The following is a 15,858-nucleotide window of genomic DNA, read 5'->3' as shown; positions in this document are numbered from 1 at the left end:
ACTGCCAGAAAACTAGATAAAATGCCTAATACATATTTTTGCAGAGAGAGAGAGAGAGAGAGAGAGAGAGAGAGAGAGAGAGAGAGAAGCAGTAGTGGCGGCTTGGTTGCAATGGTTCACAATAAGGTTTCTCCACATGAATCCCCAGAGATGGCACAAAAAGGCAAGTGGTCCCTCACTAGCATGAATCAGACTTAAGGGGACAGAACATTAGAAGTGGACCATTTCACTGCAAGTTGAGATCCCAATTAGCTGCCCTAAGGTGTTAAGAGGATCAGAAAACATTTTGCTATTTGGTGCATAGCGCTTCATCAGTGCAAATATGATTCTATTTGCATTTTAATGAGCAAGTACCTAATTCACACTTCCCAAACCAACATGTGACGTGAAACACAGCTGTCCTTCAAAATGTGCACCTATCCAAATTATGGTACGCCATTTCCCAACCCACAAGGTGTGCAAAAATGCACAGAAATGCACAGATTAGTGAAATTAGCATACACAAAGTGTATTCTATCAGGGGAAACAATATTATTATGTTTATATCCCATCTTTCAAGGTGGCATACACAGTTCTCCCCCTTTCCTGTTTTATCTTCACAACAAACCAGTAAGGTTGGTTAGGCTGACAGAGCGTAACTGGCCTAAGGTCGTTCAATGAGTATCCTGGCTCAATGAGGTTTTCAGCCTGGGCCTCCCTGGTCCTAGCTTAATGCTAAAACCCCCACACCACGCTGGCTCCCAGTTACTTGAAAAAGTGTGTCTATTAGTCACACCAAAAAAATGTATATTGGGAGAAATTCACTCTAACATGCTCGCAAATTTTCATGACAGTTGTTTTCAGCTGTTTAGTGTGAACTTCTCTTAACATGTACATTTTTGGTATGTAGCCTTTGATTAATATGTAGCACCTTTCTATGTTTCCCCCCTCCCTAATGTATGTATTTTGAGGCACACTTTCATCTTAACATGCACCTCTTTTTTCACACATCATTTGCCTGGAAAACGGCGTTGCAAAAATTCAGAGAAGCTTCGGTTTTGTATGATAATCGTGTTTTGGTTTGTGGGAGAATTGGGGCGTTTCTCATCCGACCATAAACAAAACAACTCCCCCCCCCACACACACACACATGATGGTTGATTCAGGCACCCACAAGCAGAACAGGAAACACAGATCTTAGAAAGGCTTTGAGTCCGCAAATTACATCCAACCAGACGAATTTCAATAGGCTTTCGGCTATTGTGCTGTTTTAAAGTGAGGAGTGTTTTGGCCCTGGGATGCAAAAGAAGCAGCTCTCCTGTATTCAGCAGCTCATCAAGAACCCATAGAAATTACACCCTTCAGGTCTTAGTGGGCCTGCTGTACCGCTTTTGCATATATATTGTGAATTACGAGAGGGATCAGGGTGGGGAAGCAACTTGCACTGCTCCTGTTTGTTCTGGCCATTGTTTATGCAGGTCTGACAGAATGAAGGAACAGTGGGTATCATTTCAATTTCTGATGTCAACATCAAATTACTTATTTAATTTCATGCCTGGCGAAGCATTGTATAGCTACATGCAGAAGCCTTTCACTTCATTTGTTATGCTGTGTTTTCGCAGCCATTGGTTTGCCTTCCAACTGACAGCTTTAATTACGACATGAATTTGATTGCACTGCCGAGGAATTAACATAATGCAACAAAGCATTTGAGCGCCCGGCCTCGGATACGCACATACCCAAACACAAAACAAGCACATCGGAAGAAAACAGGGGCGACATGCGGCGCTTCCCCCTCGCAGCCCCGCATGTGCATTGTGAGCTGGCTGTCATACAGCAGACTGGGCGGACTTGGTGGTAGAAGAATTTGGTGGAGCTCCGAGACACACTACTTTTATTACACTTGTGGCCAGTGCAATTTTGCAAGGAAAATAGGTGCCGGTACTCACCACGAGGTTGTCATAGTAAGTCGCCGGGCGACTCGGGGCAGCCCTGAACAGATACCAGTTTGACAACAGCCACATTCATCGCCCGTGGAGGTGCAAAAACTACGGTAAGGTGTCTCCCTAGCTGGTTTGGAGGTCTCCCCTGGTTCTGGTGCAGGTCAAATACATGCGTCCTGGCCTCCCTTGTTCTTTTAGATCAGGCAGTTGGCTCAGGCAGCTTGGAAGGGTCCTCATGCGAACGTACGTGTGTGCGTGCAATGGTAGAGGCCTGTCTGGAAAGCTTAAAACCTGCTGCTGATACATGGGAGACGGATTGAAGAAAAGCAAATACGAATTGGCCCCACCCTGTAGCTTGACCAATTGCGGCTCAGAGAGGCTAGAGCTAGGTGGAGTCATAGATCTTTTTTAAAAAGTGTAGACTTGCACAAGCTGGCCAGCTTCCATTTTGACTTGAAATTTGGGGCCTCTCAGAAGTATGTAAAATATGTAAAGCTGTTAGGAAGAGTGCCAGCCCATAATGGAGCCCACCTGAGAGGTGAGTTCTGGTATGCTGTGGCTGAAAAAAAGCACTGCTTGCAGCCATCATTTGCCTGTGGCAGAAGCAGCCAACATGACACCCTCAAAATGTTCCTGGACCACAATCCCCATCATTTCTCACCATTGGCCATGCTGGCTGGGACTGATGAGAGTTGGAATCCCACAACATCTGGAGGAGCTCAGCTTCCCCTGCTACCTGATACACTTACCTGAAGGTGTCAGGGGTGGAACCTGGGGTCCCCTGCATATAAGGCATGTGCTGTGTCGCTGAGCTATGTCTCCTCCCCTAGAGGCAGTCATAGGGAGTTAGGAAAGAAACAGGAATTTCCCCAGGTGTTGCTGGACTACAATTCCCATCATCCCTCACCATCTCTGTGCTGGCTGGGGCCGACAGGCGTTGGATCCCAACAACGTCTGGAGAGTACCATGTTTGATACCCTAGTGTTATGTGTCAAGTGCATGTTTTACATAGAGTAGGTCATCAGTCCCTTGCATCTCTAGTTTGAAGGGCCTACTCTGTGTAGAGAAGGGATGAAGGAGAGCCTCCAGCCTGCAGACCCAATTAGACCTGGCCAAGGCTCCCTATTTTGCCTGTGAGACCATTTCCCCACCCATGCTGCCATGTATTTGACATTAAGTATGGGGCAGGTGAAAGCTGGACCATAAAGTGGACATTCAGTATGGGGACATTAAAAAAACTGGACATTAAGTATGGGGCAAGTGAAAGCTGGACCATAAAGAAGGCTGATCACCGCAGAATTGATGCTTTTGAATTATGGTGCTGGAGGAGACTCTTGAGAGTCCCATGGACTGCAAGAAGATCAAACCTCTCCATACTGAAGGAAATCAACCCTGAGTGCTCACTGGAAGGACAGATCGTGAAGCTGAGGCTCCAGTACTTTGGCCACCTCATGAGAAGAGAAGACTCCCTGGAGAAGACCCTGATGTTGGGAAAGATGGAGGGCACAAGGAGAAGGGGACGGCAGAGGACGAGATGGTTGGACAGTGTTTTCGAGGTTACCAGCATGAGTTTGACCAAACTGTGGGAGGCAGTGGAAGACAGGAGTGCCTGGCATGCTATGGTCCATGGGGTCATGAAGAGTTGGACATGACTAAACGACTAAACAACAACATGGGGCAGGTAGAGATAGAGATGGATCAACTGTGAAATCATGTTCCCAAGGGGAACGGGACACACGGTCAATCCCTGCAGGAAGTGGGCATGGAGTTACAGCTCAACAACTGATCAGTGGGGGCTTCAAGCAACATATGAATGTACACATCCAGCAGATAATAAATGCATCCCAACAGTGCTATTGTGGACTCAACGATAGCCCTAGTGAGCTGTGTAGAGGCAGAAAAGATTTAGGGATCACATGTCCTGGCACCACCCTTTATGTCCATCCACACCCCTCCATTCTTGGCCTCCATTCATTCAGTGGGGAGGTCAGTTCTTCAGCCAGTTGTGCCTTGAAGCTTCCCCACATTCACGTTGGCAAGACAGCTTCAAATGACATTTGGCTGATCTCCCTTCTGACCTTCATGCAGAAATGATGGCCGTTGGGATTGGAGGAGTTGGAACCAGTGCATGGGGGGATATTGGGGCAGAGCCAGCACACACAGGGGCAACCTCACACCCACCAAATAATTCATGCCCTCACACATTTGCTTGAGCACCAGGCTAAAATGGCACAATCATCAGGTTCACCTATTGTTTTTGTTTTTTTGGTTTGCTTCTATAGAGCAAGCACAGCCACTCCTATGCTCAAAGTGTGGACTAGATGGTTCTGAAATGAAATTAACAAGCCACATCTGCTCAGCCTCCACCCAATTTCAAGCAAATCATACTGCTAAAATCAGTCACTAAGGGGCTGATATGCACGGTTAAGGATCAGGCCCCCTCTGCCTTCTCTGTAGTTCAGGGGACACCTTTTCCCCCTTGCAGCTAATTTTATTTTTTTGCCTTCTGTTCTATGGAACATGTGTATTTGTGTGTGCTTGTGCTACCTATTCCACTCCTTTTGTGGTGGAATGTCATAAACTATGAATAATCACCAAAATGGAAGCACACTGCCAATATAGGCCAATAGTCCAATTTTTGACAACACTCCTGCCCCCTTTCACCACATAATCCCTAACATTGTTTGCTTTTCTGACAGTGGCTGTACATTAAGCTAATGTTTCCAGGGAGCGATTTCCACTAATTCACAGATCTCTTCCACGATTGGTAACAAGAGCCAAACACAGAGCCTTGGTGTTGCCCTCATTTAATTGTTTACTTTCTTCTCTCTCTGTCTCCCAATGCCCAATTTGCTGTGGCATTTTCTATATTTCATTAGCTCTAAACGCAATTTCCAATGCTCCATTAGCAAATTCCCTTAATGCCCTAGAATATTCTAGAACCGATGTGTGGAGATGAGAGTCTATAAATAAATAAAAAAAGGAGGGGGGAGGAAGGAAGGGAGAGAGAGGGAAAGAAAGAGAGAGGGAGAGGGAGAGAGACTCAAAAATGTGCTAAATGCGTGAAAATACGAACAAGTGACAGTGGGAGAGGAAGAGAATGTTGGGCTGACTCAAATTCCAGGTTGAGGAAAAACAGAAGGAGCAGCCATCTTGCCTTAGAGCAAAATCTCAGCTGAGCGAATTCTACTGCAGGCGAGATTTTGATGAGATGAAATTGGCGACAGCGCTCTGCTTTACATAAGGAAGGGGAGGGCTGACAGCTCCGGCGTCTCTGAAGCCCTGAGGGCAGCCTTATCCAGAGAGCAGAAAACAAGTTGTCATCCTCCCCGCCACCCAAAGCCAACAGAAGCAGAGATACAGCAAGAGGGGAGTGGGCAGGAAGGTTTAGGGGACTCAACATGGATTCATCACCATGGTGTCAAGTGCTGTTGGCTAATTAATTGCCCTTAATCTACCAGAGGGCAAGTTTTCTGTTCATTAATTTATTTCAGAGATGTGCTCTCTCTCTCTTTCTCTCTCTCTCTCTCTCTGACTGAATTACAGGCGAGGGGACGGGGGGGGGAGAGATAAAATCTATATTTGATCAGAACCATGACCCATCTAAGGCTTGCTCTGAGAGACATTTCGGAGAATGCAGTCGGAGTTCCTCCACTGTGTTTGTGCCTTTTTTGCAGCCTGTGCCTCCCTTAACACAAGGATGCTTGTTTGGAAGACATTATTCTGCCGATTCTCATCTTCACCCACTTAGGAAGATTGACTTTGCCTCCACAGCTGTCGCCAATCAATGGTGGAAACACAGCCACAATCTTTGCCAGCTCGTGAGATTTTCAGCCAACTGGGTATTTACTATTAAAATTGCTTCTTCTTACTCTACCTGGGTTTCTTATTGCAACCTAAGTTTCTTAGTCTGGGTGTCATGGGCCAGGAGTTAGCTTGACCTGATGAACAGCAACCTGAAGGGGGAGAAGTGAATCCATCAGTCTTTGCAGAGGAGAAGGCACTGATGAGAACCAGATGGCTCTGGCTGTCTTAAAATAGAGCTCTCAGCAGCAGTCAGATGCTGGAAACAACACCTGCAGTTCTTGGCCCTACCTTGCTGCTTCCTGGTCTCCATCTGGATTCCCTGACTTCTGGACTGGAGCCCTGGCTCTGTGACCATCTGGAATCCCTGACCTCTGGACTGTCTGACTTTTTATGTGGATTCTGCTCTCAGGCAAGAGTTCCTCGGGAACTTAGCTAGTCCCTGCTTGCTCGGCAACGGGACTCGGATGGAGCTATGTCACTGGGTCATCAACCACAAGAACAAAGGTTGCAACCTGACTCTCCCAGGAAGAACATCAGGGCAATGTGACCTCAGCTATTGACTAGAGAAGGAGTGGCTGTAGAGAGCTTGGAAGAATACCTGACTCAAACTGACCTTTGCTCTCAGACTGCTGGTGTGCGGGGAAGCCAACGCTGACCTCTGCCACTAGTGAGAGGAACAAGATCGCCTGGGTTGGCTGAAGCTCCTCTCTTCAAACAAGGCCACCCACAATGGAAGACAGCTGTGGGGAACTTTTGGCCCACCAGAGGTTGCTGAACCAACAGCCAAGGCTTCCTCCAAGAATCCTGGGAAGCGTAGTTTGTTTATAATGCTGAAAGTTGCTAGGAGCCTCCCCATTCCCTTCACAGAGCTACAATTCACCGAATTGTGTTTAACCATCAATCAATTGATGGTTTAATCGTCAACCCCCATCACTTAGAACTCTGAAAACTCTAGCTCTGTGAGGGCAGTAGGGGTCTCCAAACAATTCTCAGTACCCTAAACAAACTACACTTCTCATGATTCTATGGGGAAGAAATGGTCATTTAAAGTGTTATAATAGTGATTTAAGTGTATGGTATGAATGTGGCCCAAATCTGGCAGCCATATAAAGGATCATAAGTGCTCCTTCATCCCTCAAAGGCAGACAATCCCTCTCCCTAATAACTCTCAATGAACCAATACTGCTATTTGCATATTCTTTAGCAAAATTCCCATCTCCCCTTTTTATTAGGAGTCAACCGGTGAGCCATCTCTCATCCCAGGAAGGCTCACCAAACAGAAACAATTTCCAAATCCCGTCTGAAGACGGGATTTTTGTTGTTGCTGCAACAAGTTGGAAACCTCACAAAATGTTGCTAAGAAATGCAGACAATATTTCTTCATTTGATTGAGCTGGAGGAAAATGTAGAAGACTATTTACTTTTCATAACAAAAAGAATCTGACAAAAAGGCTGGAGGCCACCACAAGTTTGGCTAGCAAGATATTTATCTCCTCGCGTGCTTGTTATGTCTCTCATTCAAAGTCACCAGCAAGCTGGAGATTGTGAGGCTGCGGAGGAAAAGCATGCTTAAATTACTGCTATGTTAGCAAAGTGTGTGAAGGATTGTTATTAGCAGAGATGGTGCCAAGCTTTTTTGACAGATCAGGCTTTTCCTTGGTGGGGATGGATTACAATTACCCACACCCCATTTATCCCAGGGCTGTCAGTTCTTGTGATTTTAACAAAAGTCTCCAGAACTTAGGTATTTCCAAAGCTCCGGCTGCTGAGATGAACGCCAAGCCAAAACCACTCAAGTCCCAAACTTTTGTTTTCAGTTTTGTCTGAAAAACGATCCACTTTCTCAGCTTATCTTTGGTACCTCTCATGAAATATTTCTTTATTTAGAAAAAATATATGGTTTGGTCCACATGGCTGTTTCCATGTCCTCATACATAGGAATGCCAGTTGGCTGCAATCTTATTGGCTCAAAATGGAATTACAACCTCTTGGCCAATGACTAGGATTAGGTGACCCCAAACCAGGGGAAAGAAAAGTCCAACTGAGCTGTTATTTTTTGCTGTTAAGTGTTCATCTGTGTGGTATCATAGCCTACACATGTGAGCTAAGGCATCATGAGGAAGAACTTCCTGAAAGTAAGAGCTGTTCACCTTCAGAAGAGAGCCAGTGTGGTGTAGTGGTTAATAGCGGTGGACTCGTAATCTGGGGAACCGGATTCGCGTCCCCGCTCCTCCACATGCAGCTGCGGGGTGACCTTGGGCTAGTCACACTTCTCTGAAGTCTGTCAGCCTCACTCACCTCACAGAGTTTTTGTTGTGGGGGAGGAAGGGAAAGGCGAATGTTAGCCACTTTGAGACTCCTTAAGGGAGTGAAAGGTGGGATATCAAATCCAAACTACTACTACTACTACTACTACTACTACTACTACTACTACTCCACCACTACTTCGTCTTCCTCTTCCTCCTCTTCTTCTTCTTCGGTTTTCAAGCAGAGGTTGGATGGCCATCTGTCAGGGTTTCTTTAGCTGTTATTCCTGTATTCTAAACTCTGCAATTCTATGATTTCTGTGAAATGTGCCAGTTCTATTGTGGTTGTTAGTGGTTGGTGCCCATTGGGTCTGGTAGGGAGCAGGGCAAGGAGGCTACTGAGGAAATGACAGGCAGAGTCAGTTGATTCTAGTTTTGTCCCCATCCTCCTCCAGCCAGGGCCACCCTCTAGACTAGAAGTAAGGAAGAAGGCAGGGCAGTGGTAGCCAGCTAAGAGCAGACTGAGGCTGTTAAGGCAGTGCCCTCATGGACCAGCCTTCACTGTTTGCAGTGCCTAAACCAGTGAAGAAAAGCCTTATAGAACAGAACCAAGATTCATCTAGTTGAGGGCCTCATTTGCTGCTGGGCAATTTCTTGGGTGCCACATGCTATGGTGGAGGCCAACAACAAATGCTATTATACAGTTGCAAACCTGGTAAAATACATCAAAATAATAGAATTTCGAACATACGGAGAATTAAAATATATGGAACTTGGCTTATATAAAAGGCAGAAACAATCCAATTTTAGGGTGTGTTGAATTTTTCACCTTTCAAATTCCAAAAATGAGGGGTTGCCAAAAAGTTTTAACATGACTTGGGGATTCAAAAGATATTTTGGCTACATTGATGCAATTTAGTTTTGATTGGAAAGTAATGTGTGTGTGAAATTGCATAGAAATAATTAATAATGCTTGCCAAGTATTTACAGTTGTATTATACATTAATATTTTCAGACTGCTGTGATTAAATGGGTATATTAGGGGTGAGACAATATTTCAGGTATCCTGGTCCCAAGATGTACAGTCATACCTCGGGTTGAATGTGCTTCGGGATGAGCGCATTCGAGTTGCGTTCTGTGGCAACCCGGAAGTAATGGAGCGCGTTACTTCCAGGTTTCGCCACTTGCGCATGTGCAGACACTCAAAATGACGTCACGCGCATGCACAGAAGTGACGAAAAGTGACGCGCACGTGCGCAGACATACCATCACTAGTTACGTTTGCTTCTAGATGTGAATGGGGCTCCGGAATGGATCCCGTTCACATCTAGAGGTACCACTGTATAACAAAATGGCTGGCTTGCATGTTTGAAAGAGGAACAATGAGAATTTAAGCCATTGTACACATGTAAAGCAATGATTCAACATGGAGAAAACTTGAAATGGCAAACAACGTAAACTTAAGAAAGTCACACATCTGCTCACAGTATCAACCGGTCAATACCTATCTTCAGAAGCAAGCGCCAATGACTGCAGCTTTAGGTCTGGAGCCCCCAGAATTCTGAAGCCAGCCCTGCTTCAGCCGCTAATTTGTGTAAATGTTCAGAGGATGAATCAGAGGCCAAGTCAACAATCTTTAGTAAAAACAGATGCTCTTAGGTCGTCTACTTTCCATACTAGAAGCAGTAGTCACAGAAACGAAACAGGGGTAGCTGGTGCCCATCAGAGCTGGCAGGGTGGAAGGCAGGGAGCCCACCAGTAGGTGGCGCTAAGGCCAATGAGAGGCTGAGACAACGAATGCTAGTTTTGACCCCATCTACTCTCTACAAGAGTGATACTGAGGTAAGCATTAGGAAGCTGAAAGGCAGTTTTACCAACTGGCTGTAAGTAAGGAGGCAGGAGAGGGTGCTGGCTGAAGGCAGACATTGGTTGGTGGGGCAGTGCCCCATAATATCGCAATCTTCACTGAAATGGCCTTGGCCCAGTATAGCTGAAGGAGCATCTCCACCCGCATCGTTCAGCCCAGACACTGAGGTCCAGCTCTGAGGCCCTTCTGGCGGTTCCCTCAATGCGAGAAGTGAAGTTACAGAGAACCAGGCAGAGGGCCTTTTCAGTAGTGGCACCCGCCCTGTGGAACGCCCTCCCACCATATGTCAAGGAAATGAACAACTATCTGACTTTTAGAAAACATCTGAAGGCAGCCCTGTGTAGGCAATTTTTTATGTTTGATGTTTTATAGCTTTTAAAATTATTATTATTATTATTATTATTAACAAGGTGGTACCCAAAAATAAGTTGCACTTACGTCGCTAAGTCTCTCTCGGGAGCTGCTCCGATGGAACCCTTTAGACTCTCCACTCGCACTTTCGCTGTCACTGTCCCGGCAGCTGTTCTGGCCTGGCTTGAGCTGTGGAAGAAGATAGAAATCAAAGTTTGCATCTCGTCTCAGGATCTCACTTTGAAGGCATCAAGTCAGGTGTGGAAAATGCACAAAGTCAAATGTGCAAAGGCAGCCATCCGGGCTTGTGTGACTGAACACACAAAGCTGCCTTTCCCTTTATAGCCTGCTTCCTTCCTCCTTCCACACACATGCAACATGCTGGAATTGTGGTCCATGTCCTGCCACCAGCATCACCAAGTGATGGACACCACCTTGGGTGTCTCTAAAAGAGGACTAGGCATGATTCATGCAGGATAAAGCTATACAATCAGGACAGACAAAAGGAAGCACTACTTCACACAGCATATAGTGAAACTATGACGTTTGCTGCCACAAGATGTCGTAGTGGCCAGCAAACTGAGTGGCTCTAAAAGAGGATTAGATAAATTCACAGAGGTTAAGACTCACAGTGGCTACATCCCCCCTCCACTGTCAGAAGCAGTATGCTGCTGAAAATCACAAGTGATGAGAGGGTTGTTGAACTTGGGTCCTTCTTGCAGACTTCCCATAGGGACATCTGTTGGACTACTGTGCAAGCAGTTTGAGCCTGGCTGAGAAAGGCCCTTTTATGTTTGTATAGCTGATGATGGTCAGTACCTGGCTCCTGTTCCATGTTTAACTATTGGCTAAGTGCTGACACAAATAAGGGAATCCTGCCCGTGCCAGCTCTTGCACATCTTAACCAAGTCACTACATGGGGTATGTCATTATGGAACTGCAGTCTCTTCACAACTACCAACCCCTAGATAACAGTCTTACAGTGTAAACAGAAGCATTTATGAGAGAGCAAATAAATGCAATATAGTTTGAATAGAACCAACCCAAGATGGCACCCTTTTCCTTCTCCCCCTTCAACAACAACAATGGAAGTGGCCCAGGGAAGCCCTGGTACGCTGAAGGCAGTGGGGGGGGGGAGGAGCAAGTTGTGGCAGCAACAACCTGGCTCTTTCCAGGCAACGGTGAACGGTGCACTCCTCAGGGTCTTCAGAGCTATGCAGAGAAGCAGAGGAGGAGGAGGTGAGCCTCCGCAGGTGGACAGCTGTTGAGGTTCCTCAGATGTGGCATCCTCCACAACTGTCCCCAGCCTGACACCTGAGGCAACTGTCTCAGTAACAGCGGTGAGTGGGATGGCCCTAAGTTTGAAACTTTATTTTTAAAAAAGAGTGGAAAGGAACCCTCAGTAGCTGTGCTGGTCCTGTGGGTTAACCAAGAGGTGAAGTCCAAGTCCAGTCTGAGGTTGAAGTTTCAATATGGAGGTAGTCCGTCAAAGCTGAAGCTGAGTGCAGGCAGGCAGTCGGGTGAGGTCAGAAGCTCCAGCAGGAAAGCAGGACAGGGTTCAGGCAGGAACTGGCTACAAACAATGTTGCTCCCGCAACTTGGGTCTGGGGCTGGCTGGCTTTTATCTGCCCTGAGGCATAGGGTGGCCCCGACCCACAGGTGACTCACCTCTCCTAGCCTGGAGGCAAGCACTCCTCCTGCAGGAACTTAGTTCCCTCCACCTCTCTAATCTAAGCCTCTGCAGCTTAGGAGAGGCTGGAGGGTTACTGGACCCAGAGGCAACCTCAGCTTCTTCTGACGGGGCTGAGAGTGGAGAACCTGCAGGCAATGAGTCCACCATCACCTCAGGAGCCATTGCAGAGTCAGCTGGTGCCTGCACCTGAGGATCCAGCACAGGTGAGGACCCTTCAGGCTCAGGGCCCAGCCCCGGCTCAGCTGGTTCTGGAGGCGGGGACTCCTGTGCAGGCTGGGATTCCTCAGGTTCAGCATCCTCCGAATCCCAGGCCACCACAGTAGCCAGGCACTGGGAAAGGAAAATAGAGATAGACATTCATTGTAGCAGGTCTCCTTTCTGGGTTTGTTTTGCTCTCTGCGCCATTCACTTTGCTCCTCCAAAGTCCTGGGCCTCAGTCCTCCAGCTTCCATGAAAATGGCATTGAGAAAAAATGGACACCTGCTGAGATTCACTTGTTTCCCTCTAACCAGCTGGAACTACCACCCAGGGGAAGGAAATAAAAAAAGAGCCTGGCTGAGCACTGACTAATAGCTGAAAGTTGTGCAGAGAATATCCCCAGCCTCTGCTGAGCCTCGGGGTGACGGGAGTTTTGTTAGGTCTTTGGCAGAGAGCAACACAAACAATGATCAAACGTTTCCTCTTTCGGTGTTAAAGCTGGTTGACAATCTAACAAGATCAGATCCCCAATGGCAGATGGACCCATTGACCAAGCAGCCAAGTGAAAAACAAACAAAGCACCAGGGGAAACAAACAAGCCACTAGCCTGGATACTATTGATTTGATTAGCATTGGTCTGGTCCTGTCAGGCTCCCATCACTAAAACCCAATGACAGCATCTCTTACTTGTAAGAAATGAGAGCTCTTTATTGTGGCTGATCATGGTGCAGGCTCAGCAGCAAGTGGGAAGCGAAGAAGTCCAGATTCCAAGGTACCCAGGTACGGCAGAAAGCTCGTAACCAGGTGGAACGTACTGTACGGAGATGTCATAAAATCATAAGACTGTAGAACTGGAAGGGACCTCAAGGGCCATATATTTCTACCCCCTGCAATGTACTAATCATAGCTAAAGAATACCTGGCAGATGTCCATTTAAGCTCTCTATGAAAACCTCCAATGAGTCCCTTCAACTGTTGAATAGCTCTTACCGTCAGAAGGTTCCCAACAGTTGGTATGCCCCTCTTGCCAAGCATTTAAAAACAAGGTAGGATGAGCTCACTCATGGGACTCTTGCCACCCTATGGTTGGAGCAAATCAATCCAAAGGTTAAGGATCTTTTAGTATCCAGAGAACACACCAGCCTGTAATTGCCTCCAGGTAAGGTATGGGACGTGGGTGGCACTGTGGGTTAAACCACAAAGCCTAGGACTTGCCGATCAGAAGGTCGGCACTTCGAATCCCCATGACAGGGTGAGCTCCCGTTGCTCAGACCCAGCTCCTGCCAACCTAGCAGTTCGGAAGCACGTCAAAGTGCAAGTAGATAAATAGGTACCGCTCTGGCGGGAAGTTAAACGGTGTTTCTGTGCACTGCTCTGGTTCACCAGAAGCGGCTTAGTCATGCTGGCCACATGACTCGGAAGCTGTATGCTGGCTCCTTCAGCCAATAAATCGAGATGAGCGCCGCAACCCCAGAGTCGGCCATGACTGGACCTAATGGTCAGGGGTCCCTTTGCCTTTGACCGTTAGGTCCAGTCATGACCGTCTGGTGTTGCACTGCTCATCTCGCTCTATAGGCCGAGGGAGCCAGCATTTGTCCGCAGACAGCTTCCGGGTCATGTGGCCAGCATGATTAAGCCGCTTCTGGAGAAAACAGAGCAGCACACGGAAACACCATTTACCTTCCCGCCGGAGCGGTACCTATTTATCTACTTGCACTTTAATGTGCTTTCAAACTGCTAGGTGAGCAGGAGCTGGGACTGAACAACAGGAGCTCACTCCATCTTGGGGATTCGAACAGCCGACCTTCTGATCAGCAAGCCCTAGGCTCAGTGGTTTAGACCACAGCACCACCCGTGTCTCAATTGCCTCCAGAGAGCATATCTATGTGTTCCTAGTTTCTTGCCCAGCAGTGTCATGAGCCCCACAGCATGGTCAGGATTTGCTTGTGATGGCAGGAACTGATGCAGGATGAGGCAGAAAGAGAGGAGGGGGCTGAATGGTGGGAACCTGGGTTGAAGGGGATCTCCCCTTTCCACTCCTTTGGACGGGGGGGCAGGTTATGTTGTCTCTCCTTTCTGACCTTCCTATAGACCAAAAAGCCTGAGTGAAGGCTGGTGGGTTAGGGCTTTGATAAGCAAAATGGGGACCCTGAGCAGGAGGCAGCAGCCTTTGCAGGTAGTAGAAAACCCACCCACCCTGATGGATAACTTGCTCACCAGCCAGACATACTGATAAGGCAGGAGAGTCCCCTGGGGAAACGTGCCATGCCTAATCTTTAAAAGCTGGCGGGATGGGATGGTAAACTTGTTGGGACATTTTCATCTCCCCCTTGAAGTCCTGAACCTCTTGGCCTGCTCCTGCATTGTGACACCTCAGCACTGTGTCTGCTGCTAAACCTATACCATTATTTGTCTGAATGAAGTTCTCCTCCTTACTTACAGGTAATAGCCTTTGCATGCATTGGCTGGGAGCCAGGACAAGGAGCCCCTGATTGCATGAGACTGGAAAATCACAACCTCCAACACGATTTGTAAGCTAACCTGATATATCGTTTGAATGCATAAACAAATAAGTGCTTGTCATCCCACAGTAATGGATCATGTCCACAACCCATAATTGATTTTTTTTTTTTTTTGCTCAGGATGTTCACGTTCTTGCCGCAGAAGACGCATATGCAAACAAACACATGCACAAATTACACATGAAGTTGAGACGCCTTCCCTGCCCTTCAGTGCATTCAAATATACAGGAAACATTCTCCCCTTAGCCTCCTGCAACTGTGAGCAGAGGAGCTGGAGCCCCTGACAAACTGCAAAAAGCTCTCCGCGCTTTGGCACTCCATGTTAAAAGGGCACCGGCGATCAGCGCAATTGCTCTTGATAGCTGCTTAATTGCTCCTTGTTGGTATTAGACATCTCCAGGTCTGATTGATCCTGCCCTGTTTTTGCCATTACAGTTGCAACTTCCCAATTATCTCCTTGCAAGCCAACTGCAAGCTGGCTTCTGAAACTTGAATAATTTATGTGGCCAGACAGCTAAATGGCTTAAAATAGTATTATGTTTTCAAGTTAATAGCTCAGCCCACAAAGCCTCATTTAGTTCTTGCATGTCTTCTTTAAATATATATATATATGGGGGGACCATGAATCAATACCCACCATTCCTTCTTTCCCTGCATTGCTTGTTTGGTTGTTTTTTTTGGGGGGGGGTACCCAGACCATCTTTCTTCCCTGAGGAAATAGTTTTCAACTGACTCAGACCATGACCCATCTAGATTGGGTATGGATGTGCCATCTGATTCAGGGAGGGAGGGGCAGGACCTGGAGTCCTCTAGATTTTTGTTGGGGTCCAAGTCCCATCTCCTCTGACTATTGGCCATGCTGGCTGGGGTTGATGGGATCTGGAGACCAACAGGATTTGGAGGGTCACAGGGGCCCCATTTTATTTTTTATGTTGTTGTTTTTTTATTAAAGGTAAAGGTAAAGGGACCCCTGACCATTAGGTCCAGTCATGGCCGACTCTGGGGTTATGGCGCTCATCTCACTTTATTGACCGAGGGAGCCGGCTTACAGCTTCCAGGTCATGTGGCCAGCATGACTAAGCTGCTTCTGGCAAACCAGAGCAGCGCACATAAATGGCGTTTACATTCCCGCCGGAGTGGTAACTATTTATCTACTTGCACTGGCATGCTTTTGAACTGCTAGGTTGGCAGGAGCAGGGACCGAGCAACGGGAGCTCACCCCACTGCGGGAATTCAAACTGCCGACCTTCTGA

At 47.2% G+C, this 15,858-nt stretch overlaps 1 protein-coding gene across 10 annotated transcripts in view; it reads right to left on the bottom strand.

The window, feature by feature from the left end:
* Positions 1-15,858, bottom strand: part of AUTS2 (activator of transcription and developmental regulator AUTS2) — a 676,911-nt gene that overhangs the window by 427,272 nt on the left and 233,781 nt on the right. For all 10 annotated transcript variants that reach the window (XM_083714336.1, XM_083714341.1, XM_083714339.1 and 7 more), the window contains one exon: positions 10,281-10,382. In XM_083714336.1, coding sequence (XP_083570462.1) covers positions 10,281-10,382 — 102 coding nt within the window. The remainder of the gene's footprint in view (positions 1-10,280; positions 10,383-15,858) is intronic.

The sequence above is a fragment of the Podarcis gaigeae genome (genome assembly GCF_964106915.1).
Source record: "Podarcis gaigeae genome assembly, chromosome: 15".
Lineage (NCBI taxonomy): Eukaryota > Metazoa > Chordata > Lepidosauria > Squamata > Lacertidae > Podarcis > Podarcis gaigeae.
This window is presented reverse-complemented; position numbering and strand designations above follow the sequence as displayed.